The 19,539-nt window shown below is 42.3% G+C and overlaps 1 protein-coding gene across 2 annotated transcripts in view; it reads left to right on the forward strand.

The window, feature by feature from the left end:
* The first annotated feature begins 1,782 nt into the window (after positions 1 to 1,782).
* PLOD2 (procollagen-lysine,2-oxoglutarate 5-dioxygenase 2) overlaps positions 1,783 to 19,539 on the forward strand; it is a 52,312-nt gene continuing 34,555 nt past the window's right edge. The window contains exons 1-3 of one of the 2 annotated variants that reach the window (XM_032698127.1): positions 1,783 to 2,115; positions 17,212 to 17,303; positions 18,700 to 18,836. In XM_032698127.1, the coding sequence (XP_032554018.1) occupies positions 2,004 to 2,115; positions 17,212 to 17,303; positions 18,700 to 18,836 (341 nt within the window). In that variant the 5' untranslated portion in view covers positions 1,783 to 2,003. The remainder of the gene's footprint in view (positions 2,116 to 17,211; positions 17,304 to 18,699; positions 18,837 to 19,539) is intronic. The other variant, XM_032698126.1, reaches the window with a different exon arrangement.

A 19,539-nucleotide genomic window follows, 5' to 3' on the forward strand; every position in this document is an offset into this window, starting at 1 on the left:
TTCATCTGCTTCCCGTCCCACCGATGGGAGCCATGACATCATCTCCATGGTATTCTGAAATGTTACCCAACGGTCCTGTCTTTTTCCTCGCAGACTTTAGTGATGAAATCAGTCATTTCTTTCAGGGATGATGGTATTAAGTGTGTTCTACATGTCTTTTCTGATTTAATCTCTTCTCAATGTGTTTTTACTTTTTTCAGCTTTGTAATTACACATTCTTTTAATCTCTCAGTACAAGTGTTATGATTAAGCTGTTCTGGATCTGAGGTGAGGTTTGATCTGTTGAGGACCTCTTTTGAAATACTTGTTCAAATTGTTTTCTACCTTAAAACTATAGCTGTCCTATATTATTTTTTCCATTGTTGTTTTTCATTAGCAAAATTTCTTGAACTTATTTAAAAAACACAAACAAACCAAAGATTTAGTAGCATCCCATCATGGACATGTGCATAAATGTGGTCATACTGTTTACATTTAAAAGATACTTGTTCTCTGGTGAATCTCTGTGTGCCTGTCGGAGGTGGCAGGAGAAAGTATGTCATGAGTAATTGCCCAAGAATTGGAGGATCTTTTTTGTTTCTCCATCGTTTGTAGCTGCACCATCATCAATTGCATGATTACATTTTCAGTTCCCAGCTGCTGCTTTCATGAGCTTCTATGTTGTAGGAGCTCCTTCAGACCAAAGACCCAGTCTTTTTCCTTGGTTGGCTCTACCTCCTTCCCTGCTGTGTGTGCTGCCTGATCCAGAAAGAATGAGCTCTCCCAATTAAACGTAAAAGTATCTGGGCGCGTAATGCAGGCTCTGATTTCTGCCCTGGGTTCCAAAGAAAAGCACACACTTCTTACAGCTGCAGTAGCCCAGGTCAAGTTTTCCCTTCTTTCCCCCTTTTTTTGTTTTCTCTATGGCTCCAAGAAAGCACATCTGTTAAGCCCATAGACACATTTAGGATAAAAAATGGGGTGTCTTTGATGATTATATAGGTGGATCTCACAGACACGACTGTTGCTTTCACCACTAATTTTTGGTTTGGATTATGCCTTTGGTCTTCAAATAATACTTCCAAGGTGTAAATCCACACTGATTCCAATAGGCTGACATCTGCTTTAATAAATGACTTTTAAAGATTTATGGCAGTTTTTTTGAATATACTTTGTATCATAAGAAGAGTGGAGAGGGCCAGTACACCACCTTTACCATGGCTGTGCTTGCCTGCAGTGACTTTTTTGGGCGTTTCTTTAACGTTAAAAGTGTAATAGTCTTGTGCGTTAAGATTAGGCAAATGACCTGTGTCTTTATGGAGAGTTGAATGCTGAGCTGATGGAGTGTTTGACAGGTATGTCTTCCACAAGCAGAGCGGGTGAGCAGCGCGGTCCCGATGCCATCAGGGCGCACATGCGAAAGGGTCGCGTTGGTTCTGTTGGCTCATGGAGCAGCAGCTTCAGGTGCTCACAATCGCCCGAACAAAATTAAATTTTCAGAAATAGGTTTATGGGAACATAACAGACAATGAAAGCACTGAGCAACTGTCTAGAGGGGCAGGCGAATGTAATTGCCCACACGGCCAGCACTGGCCCCGCACCCGGCTGGTACCGACGCGGGGACATAGCGCGGGCCGAGCCGGGTCCCGCATCCCGCCAGCCCGGCCCGCTCCGCTCCATCCCTGCAGCTCCCACACCTCCGGCGGCGGGGCCGAGGCGGGGCTTGGCCGCTCGCCCCTCCCCGGCGGCGGCGGCGGCAGCAGCAGCACCGTGCGCCGCCAGCGGCTCCTGTTGCGCCGCCGGTGCCCTCGGAGCCCCGGCCCTCCCACCGCCGTATAAAGCCCGGGGCGGGCGGCAGCGCCCCTCGCTCCTGCCCGCGGAGGAGGAGGAGGAGGAGCAGCAGCGGTACCGCGCCGCGGCGGCCCCCAGGCACCGCTTTCCCCTCTGGTTTTCCACGCCCGCCCCTCTCCCCCCGCTGTCGGGGGCTGGTGGCGCGGGCAGGCCGGCGGGTGCGGAGGGGGAAGATGGCGTGGAGCGGCGCCCGGTGGCCGCGCCTCCTCCTGCCGCCGCCGCCGCTGCTGCTGCTGCTGGCCCTGGCGCTGCGGGCGGCGGCGGAGCGGCGCCCCGGCCCCGCAGGTGAGCTCGGTGCGGTGCGGGGGTTGGGATGCGATGGCGGTGCCCCGCGGGCGGCGTGTGCGGGCGGCGGGGATGCGCCGGCGGCTTTGTGCCTTCCGGCTCGGTAACATCTGCCAGGGAGGGAAAGCCCTCCCGCCTCGGTGGAGGCTGGGACCCGCCGCTTTCCCGGGTTATTTATTTATTTCCCCCCGCCCCGCTCGGTAACGCGCCGCTCGGGGCGGCGGAGCGGCTCGGCCGTGCGGGGAGTGGCGGCGGCGCCGGCCGGGGCAGCGCTCCCCAGGTTGCTGACGAGAGGAACCGCTCGGCTTGAAAGTGCCTTAACCCGCCCAGGGGGTCATAGATGCACGATCACCCTTGGGAGAAAAGAAAAGAAAAAGGATTCCTTAAAGGGAATTGAGTCTCCTAGACTTTCGCCTTGCCCGCCTCCTCCCTTTTCTTCCATCTCCCTGAGACAAGGTGTTGATGAACATGTTTTTCCAGGCTGGGGAAAGAAATAGCGTCAGTCGCTGTGTCTCTAGACTGTAGCAACCGCTGATGAAGTTTCCTACTTCATGCAAAAGTCAGCTGGAGACTCGCTCCAGTGCCCCTTCCAGCCCCGCAGTGTCTGCCTTGCCTTTCACTTGTGTTCTCTAGCAGCTTTAACTTTAAGGAACCAGAAGGTAGAAGAAAATTTTATCTTCAGCATGTAAAATAAAGGAACGTATGCAGGAAATTCCCTCAGAGAGAGGTGTCCAAGCACATGTATGTCCATTAATATGCCAGAACATTTTTTTTGCTCTAATACTTTTTGAGAGTCCGTAGTTCTGATTTCTATTCTAAGCGTACAAAGGTATTTCATCCCACTAGATTATTACCACATGATATCCAAAATAGTTTCATTTCTTGGCTTGTTTTACTCAAGAGTGTAATCAAGTTATTTTTAATATCTGGCTTAATTTTCTAGTGTGCATAAGGAGGCTGCTTTATTTGAGAAGCAAGTTTTGTCAGCAGGTTCTTTGATATGAAAACTGCTGACTTGGTTGATAACTACTGAAAAGTTAAAAGAGTTAAAAAGAATGGTGTTGACGGATAGCAGACTCCACTCAATGAACTTCTCATTTACACTTTTCTTGGTACTTTGCTAGTTTTGGTCATTCAGAGGATTTATCTGAAGGCTGTGGTGTGGATGCTGTCTATCAGAGGGGTGTGAGCATTACCATTCAGCCTTTGCTGCCCCTCAGAGGTGCACCCCACGGGAACAGTTTTGAGCAAAAAGTTGAGCTCCTGTACCTGTTTTCAGGGCAGTGACTGCAAGTTGAGCACCTTTGGAAATGAGTTATTGCAAACACAGTTACGTTTTCACAAACATATCTATTCAAAGAATGCTTTTTTTAACTATGTGCTTGGGATCTCAGGCTGATATAAACTAGTAGCTAGCATGGTAAGGATTTTTCTTTAATCCTGCTGCTGTTCAAATCTGTGAAAAGCAGAGTGCATAGTCCAGACAGCTCTGTATGATTCAGCAACCCAAAAATAGACTGCTATGTCTATATCAATAGTAAAAATGACACTACACAAATTACAGTGCAAGAAAGCACTGATAAGTTTATATATAGGTGTTCACACAGGAAGACCTTAATTCCTTTTAGTTTAAACATGAATAGCCTGAACTGTAGAAATCTGTGCAGGGCTGAAACCACTCCGTGAGTAGTTTCTTGACCCCAGACACTTCCTGCTGTGTTACGTGTTTTTATTCCAGATTTAACCCTTAAATGTTTTCCCTGTGCTGTATGGCCTGAAGAGAGGCAGACCTTATGGTGCCTCTAGTTCTAGAAATCTGTTTTTCAGTTTCTAGTCTCCTGATACTTTGTACAGTTTGGTGTAAAACAGCAGGCGAAGACACAATTTGCATGTCGATTTTTAACACAGTCCATTCATATTGCTTACTTGAGACAAAAGCTCTAACAAGAGTGTCTGACTGCAAAGCTGCATCTTCATCTCTTAATAAGACTTTATTCAAAAAGTCCTTGGAAAGAGCTGCCTGTTGCACAGCACTGGTTACAGTGAGAGTCAGTGTGGCCCTGTGGCAAAGGGTGTTTGCAGAAATCCGTCCTGCGCTCCTTCCTTGGCCGCAGGTTTATATTTCAGGCGATTGCAGAGAAGAGCACTGTTGAACTCTGAAACACTGGCCCCTGTGTGGTGAAGATGCAAAGTTTGTGTTAAAACACCAGTGTTGAAATATTTCCACCGCACCACGCTTTCTGCATGCACATTGCTGATTGTGACACACAGAAAGACAGTGGAAATGACATTTATCAGTGCCTGAGAGGCAGACACTGCTCTTGGCAGCAGATGGAGATGATGTTCTCACCTAAAATGTTTTGTCAGTCAGCTGTTTGCATGGGAAGTGAGTTTGCTGCCTTTGAGTCTGTTCCCCAGAGCGGCTGTGGGGACTGGGCTGGAGCACGGCCGTGTTGAGGTGTTGGGGCCCAGGTTGTAGCGACGGCAAACGGGCAGGTCTTGAGGTGGGTCCGTGGTGTCTGTGTGTGCTCCTGAAGTGGGAGGGGTGGGCTGGGGGGAAGAGGGCTCCAGCAGCGTGGGTGGCTTTCCAGAGAAGCCTGGCCAAGAGGTGGGGCAGCACAGCTGGCTGTGGGAGTGCTCGGAGCCAGTGGGCTTTCCTCCACCTCAGCATCCATCAGCTGCTGGTCACAAATGCTTCAAGCAGTAACTGCTGGCTGGCCTAGCTCTGTGAGGACTCACTTGAAGATACAGCACGTACTGTTGCCATTTGTGTTGATTTTTTTGGGGTCAGCCAAAATAGTATCTATGAGTGATAGCCATCGATAGACCTTCCCTTCTGGGTTGCTTGTGGTGCCCAAACAAGAGATTTTGGTCATTCAGCCATCCTGACATACTTATTAGAAGTACTGACAGACTCATCCTGCTTGGTGGAGGAGAGGTCATAAATACAGCACTCTATGCCTGCCTCCATCTCTCTGCCCAATCTTCAGTGTCTTGCTTCTTTGCTGGTGCTACTTCTGTCTTCTCTTGTCACCACAGTACCTAAAACTGCTGCATAAACCTGTATTGTGGAAAAACCTCCTCTGGGTCTCTTGGGGCTGTGCCCTTTTTGTGGGGACTGTATGAAAAAGCTGCCACCTCCCCTTAGAGGTGAATGGTAAAAGCAGAGATTGGTGAGCCCAGAACTGACCCTGCAGGAGACAGCCCTTGGATTGCCTGTGTCTGGGGCACCATCATACATTTAGCATCAGTGTGCTCCACTTCAAATAGAAGTATCTATTTCAAAAGATACCTTTAGCCTACAGCTTTGAAATCAGTAGTGACTGACAAATGTAACAGTGTGTAGTGAGGGGTGTGGGTATTTGGAAATAAGTTAAAAGTAAGAAAATATGGCTGTGGAGGTGCAAAACAGCAAAGTTGTTCTTTCATCACATCTTTTTCCCATGAAAATACTCATCCTTGAAAACACCCAAATTTTCCAGTCTGAGTTCTGTGTAGCACTTGTTTTAGAGTCTGCACAGTGCCAGTATCTGTGGCAAAAGAAAAGGTAGACATTTTTGTTCAGGCTTTTCTTTCTTTCTGTGGGTAGAGGGAATAATAAGGCTGTGGAAGTAGACCACAGAGATGGACGTGACGTTGTTTCTGTCTGTGATATACGGTGGAATTACTGCAACTTTGACTGTAAAATGCATTTTTAATTAAAGCAAGAAAAAGTAAAACAGTTGTGACCTTTATCATCAGCATTAGATGCTGTAAACTGCACTGTAAAGGTACAGTGGAATGACTGCCATGATTATCTGAGCCAGGGCTGTTTTGTGTGAAATGTGTCCCTGTCAGGGGTCTAAACTAATATTATTTCTCAAGGTTGTCTTTATGTTCATGGCACATTCTGGAGGGTCATTATTTACGTGCAAGTTCTTGGCTTTTTCCCTCCTTTCTGCTTATTTAAGCAAAAGTGACTCAGTCTCTTCACAGGGAAGTGTTTAGTTCGTCTGTTGAACTAACACTGTTATGTTGTGTAATCAGAAGCCCTATCTTTCCATTTGTGTAGAGCTGCCAATCTGAATTGCAAATTACTTGACATGCTGCTCAAGTGAATTTCCTTGTCATGAAGACTAAGTATGGTTGCAATAAGGGCATTTTTGTTTTTATTTATGTTGTTAAGGGTTTTTATAGTTTTTGAATGACCAGTTGCAAACAAGTTTGAAAGTGAAGAATGTTTTTGATCCTTCTTAATTTAAACATGAGCAGAGTTCTCTCAAGCACAAAACACAGCTTGACCAAACAGATAAGACACAATCCTGCTACTAATGTGTGGGAGTGTTGTAGCTCTAGAGAATAAACAACACTTAATTATCAAGGAATACATGCTTGCAAGCACAGCCTGACACCACAAGTGGCTTTAGGATTAATAGAACTGCTCCTGGAGTATTTCCTTAAGGTGAATTCAGTTTTAAAAATATGGATGGTACTGGTCAAGAGGAGACTAAATATGTAAAGATGCTGTTTCATCTCAGGTATCTGTTTTCCAGGAGCTAGAATTTGTTTACAATTTGTAGTAGAAGTAAAACAAACAAAAGAAAAACAAATTACAAGTGCACTGAAGAAACATTATTTGATCATCAGAGTAATCTGGCTTCTTCATGTTTTCTGTGTGTGTGCATGCCTTTCTTCCTGTGAACTGGTTTTTTTAATATAATGTTCTAACATTGGTTCCAATGAACACTAAGACTGGAGAAACTTAGATACCTACTCATTGTTTAAATATTTATTGACTAATGATACAGTTGACATATTTGAATATTTTATTCTGTTTCTGCATGAACCAACATTAAAGATACTCTGTATTACTGTATAACTTCTTTTCAGACATGACTGTTTTTGTAATGGAGTTACAAAGTAATTACAGACGAATTTCCTTAATAGTTTAAAGCTAAACAGTAGAACTCTACTTTGGCTTAAAACATTACTTTCAAATTTATAGGACAATTCTGAAGAAACTGCCTCTATTTTAGTGTTTGCCCCACCAGCTCTTATGGTCTGCCCTTTGAAAATATTTGAGAGTTCCTTCTTGGAAAAATTGTCAATCTCTTGATTTATTGTGGATTTTCTTAAAAAATAGACATGGGGGAAAAAAAGGTGTGTGGGGAATCCTTTTTGATGATAGTACTGATTCTAGCAATGACAGAGCAAGTGTGTTTTTAAAGCTGCAGTATTTGTAATTAATGCTAACAAACTGTAAGGAAACAAAAGACACAGGGAAAAAAGCTAAACCAAAATAGTTTTGTCATCAAAATGCCACTCCTCTGAGAATGAATTCTGTACCTGTGGGTCTAAGTGTTAGTGTTCTGAATGAGCCCATTGTTGAAATCAGCTTTGCAAGAACTAATCAGTTTCTGATACAATTGCTTTCCTAATTTTTTACTTTTTTAAAAAGTAAAAGTAGATTGTTCAGTTTTGTAGTTCACATGAAACTTTAATACAGTAAAGTATTTCCTTAGACTATCTTCATAAGCAATTTACTAATGCTGTTTTGCTTTGCTGTAAAGCAGTTGTACTTGTGTTGGATCAGAACCAGGCCCATAACTTTATGAGCTGAAGTTGCTGGGTCAAGTGTATTATGTTAAAAGCATCTTTAAACATGCATCATATGTGACATGTCATTGTATCTTGTGTCAGAAGTAGGACAGAAGTTTTTACTGCTATTCTATGATTTGAAGAACTGAGTTATTCAAAACAGGGCACTGACCTATATCCCACCAGTGTGGAGTTTAAGTTGCTTGTTTGTGCAGAAAAGAGAACTTTGAAAAGTATGGGATTTCCTTCATTTCCAGGGTAGTGTGGCCTGTGGTTCTGTTTGGAGAATTTTAGATGTCCAGTGTTTGTACACAGGACCAGATGTGAAGCTGTAGGGCAGCTTTTTCAAATGAACTGTCTGATCCGGGTGGTAGCATCTGCTTACAACATGAACCACAGTGCGGGCACGAAGGACAGCTCTGTATCTTCAGGATGGCTCCAGTTCCAGCTTAAATTTCTCTCTTTTCTTAAAGAAAAGACTAGTCTGAGGTGAAACCATTATTGTAAGTCCTAACTGCTGAGTTTCATTGATGGATTGATCACCTGTCAAAAAATGGACTTGAACGATACCTGGTGCTGCGTGTGACTGCTTCTGTTTAAACAGCTGGATTTGCTAAACAACAGCTTAAGAAGCAACATGCTCTCCTCTAGATACATATTTATGAGAGAAGCAGAGAGGGCAAGGCTACAAAAAGGCAGAAGCTGAGTAAACTTTCTCACTTAGCCAGCTGATGCTAATTGTGTCCTGCTCTCAGCTGCACAGCCCCGATGACAGTTTATAGCAGGGCCATCCAATCGGTGCATTCAAGCAAGACACAGCTCGTGCCATGACTCCATCCATTCCCACTCTCAAGAAGATTTTTGTGGTTTGATTGCTATCTGGGCACCAATAAACAGCAGTAACCTGATCTGTTCCCCATTTGTCAGGAAGTTAGGCAGTTCCTTCATGCATGGCAATGATGTCATTTACAAACAGTTGATTTTAATTTTTTTCTCGTCTGGGAACTAAGGAACTCGTCTTATCTTTGCTTTACTACAGAATAACTGACTCAGTAAATAGGGTCTTATCCAAGTCCTCTGAAACTGATGGAAAAACACTTTACTCCTGCTTGTATTTGGCTTTGTTCAACTATCAAAACAAGGAAATCTTGCATTAGAGTGAGTGCAGGCCAGAGCATTGGCCAGCGCTGCACCCGGGACTGATGTGTGTGATTGATGAGTGCACATACAGTTCTTAACGAGCTCTTGTTGACTGTGTGTTCAGTACTACTAAATTAAAAAAAAAGTAAGTTAAGAGCTGAGACATAATCAGCTTTTAAATGTTTCCTGAAATCAGTTGTATATTGGGAGTAACTGCCAATCCTTGAAGCTGTGTATAGGTAATGTATATGCATATACAGAAAAATAGAGTTACAGCCTGTGGGCCACGAGTTTTTATTTAATTGTTTTAGAACTGGCTCTGTTCAACATTTGATCATTTTAATGTAATCATTTTAGGTGCTGTATCAATGAAACATCAGAAATGATGTGGTAATAGACAACAGTAAGCAGCAGCTCAGCAGGCTTGCTGTTGGAGTTGGTCTGCATGGGAGAGGGAAATGTGTGTTCACACCCTGTACTGTGAATTAAAACATGAGGGAATTACAGTTTGAAGAAAAGAAAAAGAAGAGAAAAAAAAATTAGTGTCCTGGCCAGGAGCTGTGTGTTAGCAAGTGCTAATCTAACATAGATTCTATAATAGGAGAAAATTCAGAGCAGCTCCTGCTCAGTCTAAGTGTGCGTTTCTGCTAACCAAGCTTCTTTGTTCTTTAAAACACACCAGAACAGGCAGAATGTACTGTGGCTGAGGAAGTCGCAATAGTACCAGCTATTTGAAAGTAACTGAAACCAGGAAATGATACTTTCTATATTTATCTCCCTAGGGAGCTCCTGAAAGCTTCCTGCATTTATTGGTTCTATTCCCTGGCTTGGAACAGTGTCGGCAGCTTTGATACCACTGGCTATTGCTCTGTAATTTCAGCAAGGTTTACAAACAACCTGGAGGAGCACAGGAAGGATTATCCACAGATAGGCCATGCATTGAGTGATCCTGATAACCATAAATGCCAGTTGTGGTCAGAAACTGTTTGCAACAGTTTCAAGGCAGAAGTTATTCCTTTTTTTCCTACAGGTTTAACCAATTTAAGGGTCAGGTAGGAGGGATGATACGTGTGTACCTCCATTAGTTCTGCAATAACTTTATACCAACAAAATAAAGGTTTCCACAAATCTGCTAAGAAGGATTTCTAAGTTTTTGGAAATCACATAAATAATGTTTGTACTACTCTCTGTATTTTGCAGCAAGGCATGTGTGTATGCATGCATTGAAGTGCAGTGATTAAAGGGAGGTTTGTGATACAGAGGAAGACAGACCAAACTTTCAGAAGAGGTTGGTACAGGAAGGTCTGCTTCTTCTAAATCTGGCCTTTCAGAAGTATTTGAAGCATTGGTTCTTGCTGATATTTCATGAGTTTTTCAAGCACATTTTGTCTCCCATCCAAGGGTATTTTTTAGCATCAATCCAACCATGCTATTTAGTTGCAGAGAATCCAGTCTTACAATGTGATCATGGCTATGGTTAGTGGAACTTTGAAACCAGTCTGCCTTTCTGGGAAGCACAAAAATGTGGGATAAATGGAGGAATGCAGCAGTGTCCTGTGCAGAGCGGAAGTTGACTGTATTATATAAAGATCAGATTAAAAAAACTTCAGGACTTCAAATAGGAAGTAGTATTGTTTATGCCCCATTCATCTTTCCCCCTCCTGCAGTGTAATGCACATTTATTTACTGAGAAAAGAAGATGACCATGTTTGCTATTTCAGCACATTGTTGCCTTTCTAAAGAATCCTAGGGAGAAAATAAACAGCTGTCAGATGGCTCTGTCTTTTCTCTCTTTAAGCCAAAAGTTTTACTTGACCAGAAGTTCTTCTGTTGGCTTACTACTTTCTTTGACCATATGTACGTCACAAGTTCACACTGGATGGGTATATATGTTTAAAGCTTGTGTTTTTTCTCGTTGTGTACTTAAGATTTGTTTGCTGCTGGATTACATTAGCCAAGTATATATCTGTAGGTATAATGGTTACATTGTATATGATGGGTTTCTCCTGTCTCTGTCTCTTTGTCATCTTTTCACAGTATGTGGATTTTCAATGGTTTTATTTGATGCAGAATCTTAAGTTTAGGCAATAGTCCTAAAATCAAGTTTCTTTTTGAGTAGTCTAATCTTGCCTTTGTGAAGGATAAGTGGAAGATCGTGTTGTGCTAAAAGATCTGGAGTCTGAAAGTACTCTTTGATATTTTAGTTGTCTTAATGGTTCTTTGGATTTTGAACATACAGTCTAAGTCCATATAAATAGGGAACAGAAGTTACTGTTGGCACCACTGATGACTCTGTAGCCATCTGCAGAGCTTCAGCTTGTCTTGAAAGCATATAGAAGAATGGTTTTTTTGTGATCTTGAACTGTGACAAGAGGAATTCAGGTTGAAAACACTTTTTTAATTGTGTTGAGCTTTGGTGCATTTCTCCAATGATGCTCCTGTGGGGTGTAAAGGCAAGTTTGGAGTTTGTTTTCTTTTTCCTTTGTTTGCTTTTGTGGGAAACTACATCCTGTTGGTTTCCCGTATCTCCAGAGATGCAAGAGACATAGTAGGCACAATTACATAGCTTAATCAATGGGCTTGGATGCATCTATGTGCTTCTTCCAGTTATCTATCCCATCCATCTTCTCTTCCAGGCATCTGCTTCAGCCATGCCTTAGTACTACCTGACCTTTCTTTGCCAGTGTGTGGGCTTTTTTTTTTTTCCTTCCTTAAATCTGTGGAGGTGTTCCTAGTATGCTTCTGGTTTCCAAGGTTTTCTGTGATCTCCAGCAACTTGTTTATTAGCTTGCTGGAAATTTTTGGTGATTTATTTTTCAATTATACATAACTTTACACATTTAATGGGAAGATGGATACACAGTCTCTGTTGAGCAGCTCTGGGTGGGGTGTAATGTGCAAATGGGAAAGTAGATTGTGTTTAATGTAGACACTGGAACATGAATAAAAATGTATTACAAGTACAAAACATCATTTGTTTACCATTATAAGCCTCTAGTTTTAAAGATAGAGATAGATTTTAATGTCATAATGTGGTACCATGCACAGATGTCCTTTGATCTTCCAGCTTGCTTCTGTTCCAGAGAAGTCCGTGGTACTTGAATCCAAGGACTAAATGTCAGCTTCCGTGTGGCTGTAAGCAATATCCTCAGTTTTGGCTGCTCTGAATCTACTATACTAGTGCCCACAACCCCTGGTAGAAATTATGTAGTAATCTCTGTCAGTGTTCATTCAAGATAAATAAGAACCATGTGGGTGTGTGAGGAATGACTGCAGTTCTTTGCATGCTTCTTTGCCAGGATACAAGGAGAAAGGTCACTGCTACTTAAAGCAGTCCTGCCGTGGAAATTCCTGACTGAGAGACCTTGCCAGGCAATTCACTGAAGACAAAGGCTTTGGCTTATTGTTCTTATTTCTGGAAATAAATATTTCTGATGCAGCCAGGTCCCTGAAGATAGCAGCACAAAAAAATGGGTAGAAGAGTGAGATGTTTTGATAAACCTTCACTGGATTTCCTAATGCACTGCATGTGCTCTGTATGTGGTGTTGTCTGTGCTAAAGGGTTTCCGAATTTGCATATAAAAATGAATTCTGTATGTCACTGGATATACTTTCCTTGGCCAAACACATGCTCTCTCAGGCTTGTTTTCAAAACAGAACAGCTGTTTTGTGGGTGTAACTATTGGAAATCTGCCTGAAAAAATTGCATTCTAGTAATTTAAGCACCCTCATACCTGGCATGGAGCTCTGAGGAGATTTTTTTTTTTCATGCCTTCCTGTTGAACTTCAGTATAGGGTTTGCATTTCCTTTTTACACAAACTGACTTGACTTGTGGAAATAAATACCAAGCTTGGTAATCCCCTCCAGTGACTGCCAAGATGCCTCTGGCAGCCTGTGTGCTGGGGTAGCCCAGCCCTTCCAGGCAGCCTGTACCCTCTGTGGCATCCCAGTTCAGAGGAATGTGAGTGGGGAGGAATGTGACCACCTGCTGTGTTCTTGTTTTCATATGTGTTTGCACTTTGGGGATGCTGTTACTGTGGGAAGATATTACTGAGAGTGTATATTCATCCCCTTGTATGTTGGGGATAGTCAGACTTAAACTGTAGAGCTCAAGCCTATATGTAAGACCACACAGCAGAGCTCCTTTAGGGTGAACACCTCAGTGGAGGGCAGGGGTTTGTGCAAAGTGGATGGTAAAGCAGGAACTAGCTGCAGCTAGAAATCCTTGTGAGTTTTTTGTGGCACTCTCACTGGGGAGTTCCGGGCCACAGTAGTAGCCTGGGCTCTGTGTAATTGCAGGCATCTTCCCTGGTCTTCATTGCACCCTGTTGGAGCCCTGGAGCTGGTACAGTGATGCTGCTGGGGACTCTGGGCTGGTCACTCAACCTCTGTGTGGGAGGGCTCTGGTGCAACCCTGAACCTCTGCACTGACGGGGCTTGTCGTGGGGCCAGACCTGCTCTGCACAGCAGGGACGCTGCGGGTGGCTGCAGCTGAGATAGATGTAGCTCAGCACATCCTGAAATGGAAACCGCGCTTGGATAAACTTACTCCCTTGGGAGTGTTGTACTTGCACTTTGACGCTCCTGTGCCATCATGAAAGTCACTTTGGATTCATGTTGCTAAACACAAATGGGGCAAGTGTTCTAAGAGGTTGTTGGACCTAAATGTAGTGAGCAAGGAACAGATTTTTCAAACTGAATGCAATTAAAAGGTTAAAAAGAAATTAGCAGAAGTATTCAGTGGTCAGAAGCATTCTCTTCACTCACTTCCACTGGAAGAAACAAGTGTCTCCCACTTCCACTTTAGTGGAAGTCTGCCAGTGAAACTGTACAAGTTGCCACTTAAATCTAAATAAAATCACAGCAGCCTACAGGAATTAGATTTATGATTTTTGTTAGCTAGAGGAAAATAGTTCTGCTTTCCTCATTTGATAATAATACCCTCTATAATGTGCCAAGGTAACTCTCATTTAATACACTTTGCATTGTCTCTCCCTACACACTATATATAGAATAAAAACATGTTTCTCTGCACTTTGGTCAGACACAGCTTACTTCAAAAAACCCAAACAAACCACCACAAACTAAACAAATGCAAACAAACAAAAAAACCCCACAAAACAACAAAGCCTAAGTAATCTATAAAGAATCTCTAATTCTAAAGGGACTTTAAATCCTATAATTACACTTCTGCTGCACTTAAAAATTATTTAAGTACCACATGCGTCTAAAAGTCAGTGGTGCAACAAAGACATGAAAATAAAGTCTTTTAAACCTTTTAATCTGTAATTTAAAAAAATTGACCATAGGCAAGTATGTTAAAAAGAAAAACATTTTCAACATGAATAATAACTTTAAAAATAGCTTTCTTTTGTACTGTGTCTGTTTGCAAACCTGACTCAGACAGCCTACTTAGATTTCTTCATTGTCTGCCAGTGCAATACAGGTTCTTTTCCTTTTTCATGTCAATATAAACTGCATTGTTTGTCTGTTCAACTTTCTTCATTTTATATAGCTCAGGTTGAAATCCCTTATGCTTTGGCACATTGTTCTCTTTCCTCCTGTTCCACAAAAGTCAAGTAACATACCAGGCCCCATAGTGGTTCTTGAAATACATGAATAATGTGTATTCCATTAAGAGAGAGTAACAATATCCCATAAAGGACAGTAGATTATTTTTTGCTTGCCAAACTGTACTTGTATGTTACTTTAATACTTTTTTTGACTTAGTGACTATGGAGGGAATCTGGTACAGCTCACATTTTGTAATTTACATGATGTTGTCAAGTACAGATCTTTGAAATCCTTGTTGCTAGCATTCCTCAGGAAGGTGTAGGTGTGAAATATGCCTACTCCAAACCAAATTCCATAGTTCTAGTCAGTGCTTGACTGGTCACCTAGGAAACTTTTAATAATGGATTCTCTTGGCTTGGTAATGCAGTCTGGTATGATCAGATTTTTCCAGTTCCCTGTAATTTGAAAATGTAGTGCTTGAACAAAAAAAAAAAGTCATAATTTAATCTGTTCCATAGAGGAAAACCCTATCCTCTGTCTTCTGTTCTGTTTTAGTCATAATCTAAGATATCATGTTCTTTATTCTTTCTGTGGTGGCTTCTGTAGAATTACTTTAAATTGCGTGACCTTTAGAATAAATGATTTTGAAGGTATTGAACCATAATTGCTGTGTTTGTGTCTCTCTGTGAGTCAGTATGTCTGTGAACGCCTTGCACTGGAATCCTCTGTGGATGTCCTCCTGTCCTTTTGAGATGTACTTGTGGGATTTTCTTCTGATTCTTGCCTACAAAAGGCTGCTAACACTTAAGTGGGATAAAGATGGAACAATTTATCTTCCAAATCTGTCTTACCCAAATTTTTGGATGTTTGAATTGATCGAAGCATTTGAAGTATTTATTTCCAGTTTCTTCTTTGCTATGTGTTGTATTGCAGGAGTGTCAGTCTGGTTCAGTAGAGCCAGCAGTTAAAATTGTCACTGGGACTGTTGAGGAAAAGGATTGTGTGTTGTCACCTGTTCCCCCACTCCCACTTGAAAAAGAAAAAGTGGTGTCAGGATGTGAGAGAAATCTATGAAGCTGTTCGTGGTGGGAAGGGCAGGTAGAAATGTTGTCTGTAGTTGATGAACTTAGGCAGTGTCAGATAAAACTGTAGGTACTGGGTACATGATGTTGTTACTGCTTAAAGGTTGCATCAAGGAGTGACTAGGTAAGAGCAAGGTCTCAAAGCAGATCGAGTGTTTTGGAATGTACAGAAATACCATCTAAGTCAGGAAAACCCTTCAAGAAAAAAAAAAGGCAGAGAAAGCATCATATGTGGTTATCTTATCCCTGCTCTTCCTCACATACACCATTACAGCTGCAGTTGAGGATGGACTAGCCAGGCCTGGTAGTAGTGTGTTCTTGGAAGTGATCAGACCAGGGCTGAATCTAAGCTTTATTTCAGTGGAAACAGTCCTGGCGGCTCCTGAGACTAATCTCCACAGTTTCACTGCTAGTTCAGACAGACTTGAATTTCATTACAAGGGGTTTTATGTTTCTCTACAGACTGTGTGCTCTGACAGGTATTTTTGCTTGACTGAGCAGAAGTACACTTGAAGTATCCTAGTACATGGTTGCAGAGCATCACATGAGTAATTTGCAAAGTGCATTTCTTCCACAAAGTGAGAAGTGGATTATCATCTCATGTGTTAATTTTGCTGGTGTCATATAGAACAAAATGGCAAGCGGTGAATGATTTTAATACACTTAGGATGTTGTCTGGAGTGTCTGAAGGCTGCTAAGCCTGCGGTGGTGGGCAAGGCTGAAGGGTTAATAGGAATGTTTTCCATAGTAGCCACTTATAGCACGTTACTGGGCTGGTGAAGATAAATCCAGAGGATGTTTTTTGAGAAAGTGAAGCAGCAACAAACACTGTGTGTGGAATGCTACTTGTAGGCGATTGATTTTACTTTCTTGTGAGGATTGATCTTATGGGCTCTGCTTAGAGGGCAGCTGCTGCTTGCACTTGGACTGAATTGGGGAACTGCAGTAATCTCTGGCATCCTGGCTGGTCTGATTAAATACCTGATTTTGGATAGGGGTCCTGTCCTCCTTGTAGTTTTGAATTGGATAGTTTGATTATTCAGCGTAATGCATAGGGTTCTAAATGTTGTTCAGTAGTTTAATTGGGAAACTGTTTAGTGGGATTTTGTGACCCTATTCGAACTGTGTTAAAAGCTCTGGAATGTGAAGAGGAAATGGGTTGCACGGTCATTTGCCTGCATGCAGTAAGAGGGCAAAATTACCACTGCTATAATGTACATAGGCTCTGAATAAAAAAACCAACCAAGCAAACCCCTTCCCTTTTGTCTCTGCCCAAGGTCTTAAAAGCACTAAATGCTGTCCTTTGGGGGACTGATTTCCATGACTGGTTTTTTTGTCTTGTTTTCATGAAGAGTATGAACCACTGGCTTTCAGGGGAGTTACTGAGGATGGGTGAAGCTCTCTGGCACCATTCAGTCCTGTGATAAGAGGTCACAGAATTAGCTCAGACTGAAAACTAGTAAGTTATTTTTGTTTTGAAGATTTCTTCCCGTCCAGTAGTCATACTAGCTTTGTATTTGTCTTGATCTAGTTATTTAGAGAGTAGATGGGTTTACTTGCTTCTTCTTCCTGAGGATAATTTTAAATACAACACCCTTGTCCATAGCAGTTCTTGTTTGGTGATGTTTTAAGCCTATAATATGACAGTGTATTTGCCTCCTCTATTTGAATGAGATACAGGCAGGTCATAAAGCCCCCGATCCAATTCTGTTCCGTGCATTTTTTCTTATAAACTGTGCCCTGAAAACGTATTAATACGTGTTCCTTATTTTTCTCCCTCAGATAAACTACTAGTCTTTACTGTAGCAACTAAAGAAACCGACGGCTTTCACCGTTTCATGCAAACTGCAAAGCACTTCAACTACACAGTGAAGGTATTGCATGTTTTGTACCAAATATTCGTACTGTACATGCTGTAAAACAGAACCAGTAAAGAGTAACTGACCTTGTCTGAGCTTTCTTGTGTGCTGGGACAAAGTGAAATAGTTGCAGAGCTTGGGGGCAGGAAGGGCACTTGCTGCTCTCCCTGTTGCTTATCTGCTGGTTCCCCTCTGAAGCATCATGGGAGGGAGATGCTTCCATTGTCCTAGGAGCTGCTTTACAGATTTGTAGCCCTTGTGGTCAGCATCCTCAGTCACTCACCGGTTCTGTGATGATTTATCATATAGCCTTGTTTTTCAGTGTGGCTGATTTTGTTTGCATGAGTACTTCTGGAAGCTGTACTGTACTCATAGGGCTTGGATCTCCCTCCTCAAGAAGGACTGGATCACTGCTGCAAGGAAGGAGGGAGGGTCACAACTGAAAATTTCACTGTGTTTTTCAGGAACCTCTAATTCTGAGAGGACAGTACATTTCTGTAATTCTTACCAGCCTTTTCTGCCTCACTCCATGCCTCTGTATGTCACGTTCTTAGGCTGACCTCTGCATGACCTTGGGAAAAGGGAGGGCACCAACCTTCTAAACTTTGCCCACAAATTGGTTCTGCCAAGAGAAAAATCCAGGAATTCATATGGTGTTATGAAATTTTTCAGCTTACTTACCACAGTGCCTGCACTATAAATAGGAAATTATTTGGGTCTCTGAAGTTTGACTTCTACCCGGGAAGCCTGATCTCTGGATACATCTCTTAGCTTTGCAGATTTGTCCAAAAAATCATGCAATGTAGTTCTTCTAGGCTTTGTATGTTCCAAAAATATTATGTTCAAAAACCAGTAAGAGTTCATTTTTTTCTTTTTTTGACAGGTAATCTGCTATAGTGCTTGGCTTGGGAGGAATTTTTTGTTTATCTGATTTTTAACAGTGAGCTGTATAGTGGGGAACCTGTCCTTCCTTCCCTTTTTGTGCAAAAAGACTGGAGCTTGCAATTTGAATTAGTTATACCCTGATCCACCAAAGTCTCTTGAGCCTCCTGTTCCTAAAGTGATTCTATTGATTTTTAAAGGTCTCATTCAGAATGTTTTTCTAATAGAAATTTTGGTACAATTCTTGCCTTTTTTCTTTCTGAAGGAGACACATTGAAATAAATGGCAGTAGCAGGCAATTGCTCGATTCTTATTTGGTTAAAAAATGTCTCTCTCGTGTTTTTGCAGTGATGTCATTGTGCTGAATGCTGCTTCAGACATGGAAAACTTACCATGCTGGAAATGATGGCTTGCTATGCCTTAGTGTGTTGCTTCTGCTTTAGCATCTGTTTTTAATAAGGGCCTGCTTTAAAAAAGCCTCGTGGTTTTGGGTACTAGCAAAAAGTGCTTTTCTTTTTTCTTGTTCCAGGTTCTTGGAAAAGGTGAAGAGTGGAAAGGTGGTGAGCTACCTAACTCTATTGGTGGAGGGCAGAAAGTTCGATTGCTGAAAGAAGGCATAGAAAGCTACGCTGATCAAGAGGACTTGGTTGTATTGTTTGTTGAATGGTGAGCAAACCTGTCTTCTTGTCTTTATAGTTTAGGCTGGGCAGGCATGCAAAAGTAGCTGCTGTGACATGCTGAAAGTTGCACACTGCTTTTCCTCCTCGCTGTTTTATTCGAGAGAGTTTGCTTCTATTTTTCTTCATTCATAAAAATAGTAGATTGCTTTTGGAGCAATCATTACTTTTTTAACAGATTTACAGATGTAAGAGTTGTTCATAGTTCTACTGCCTCAAGGGGCTAAAAAAATGTTATTGAGAGCTGACAGGCTTTTAGGGAAGCATTTGTCCTCTCCTTGTTCAGCTGTGGTGAGAGCAGGATGTGGCTGCAGGCTGGGAGTGTGAATGGGAGGGGGAGCAAAAGCAGCTCCAGAAATAAAGTGGCCAGTAGGGACTAGAGGCATAATCTTGTTCCATGAAGTTATAGTGATATGGAGGAAGCTGGAAAATGGATCCCTGAGGAAAGCATTTAACAGGAGAACTGCTTTTACATGTTAGAGTACCAAGACAAGAGACTTGGTGCCAGTTATATCTGTCTTGTCTGTGTGATAGAAGGATGGAGAGACAGTACTGCTGTCTGCAGGTGCCAGATTATAGCTCATAGCACAGCTATGCTTGAACATCCTCCCTGGAGGCCAGATAGGTTTCTCCTTGTCACAGAAAACATGGAGCTCAAACATGTTCAAATCACAGTTTTTCCATTGCTTCCC

The sequence above is a fragment of the Chiroxiphia lanceolata genome, chromosome 10, assembly GCF_009829145.1.
Source record: "Chiroxiphia lanceolata isolate bChiLan1 chromosome 10, bChiLan1.pri, whole genome shotgun sequence".
Classification (NCBI taxonomy): Eukaryota; Metazoa; Chordata; class Aves; order Passeriformes; family Pipridae; genus Chiroxiphia; species Chiroxiphia lanceolata.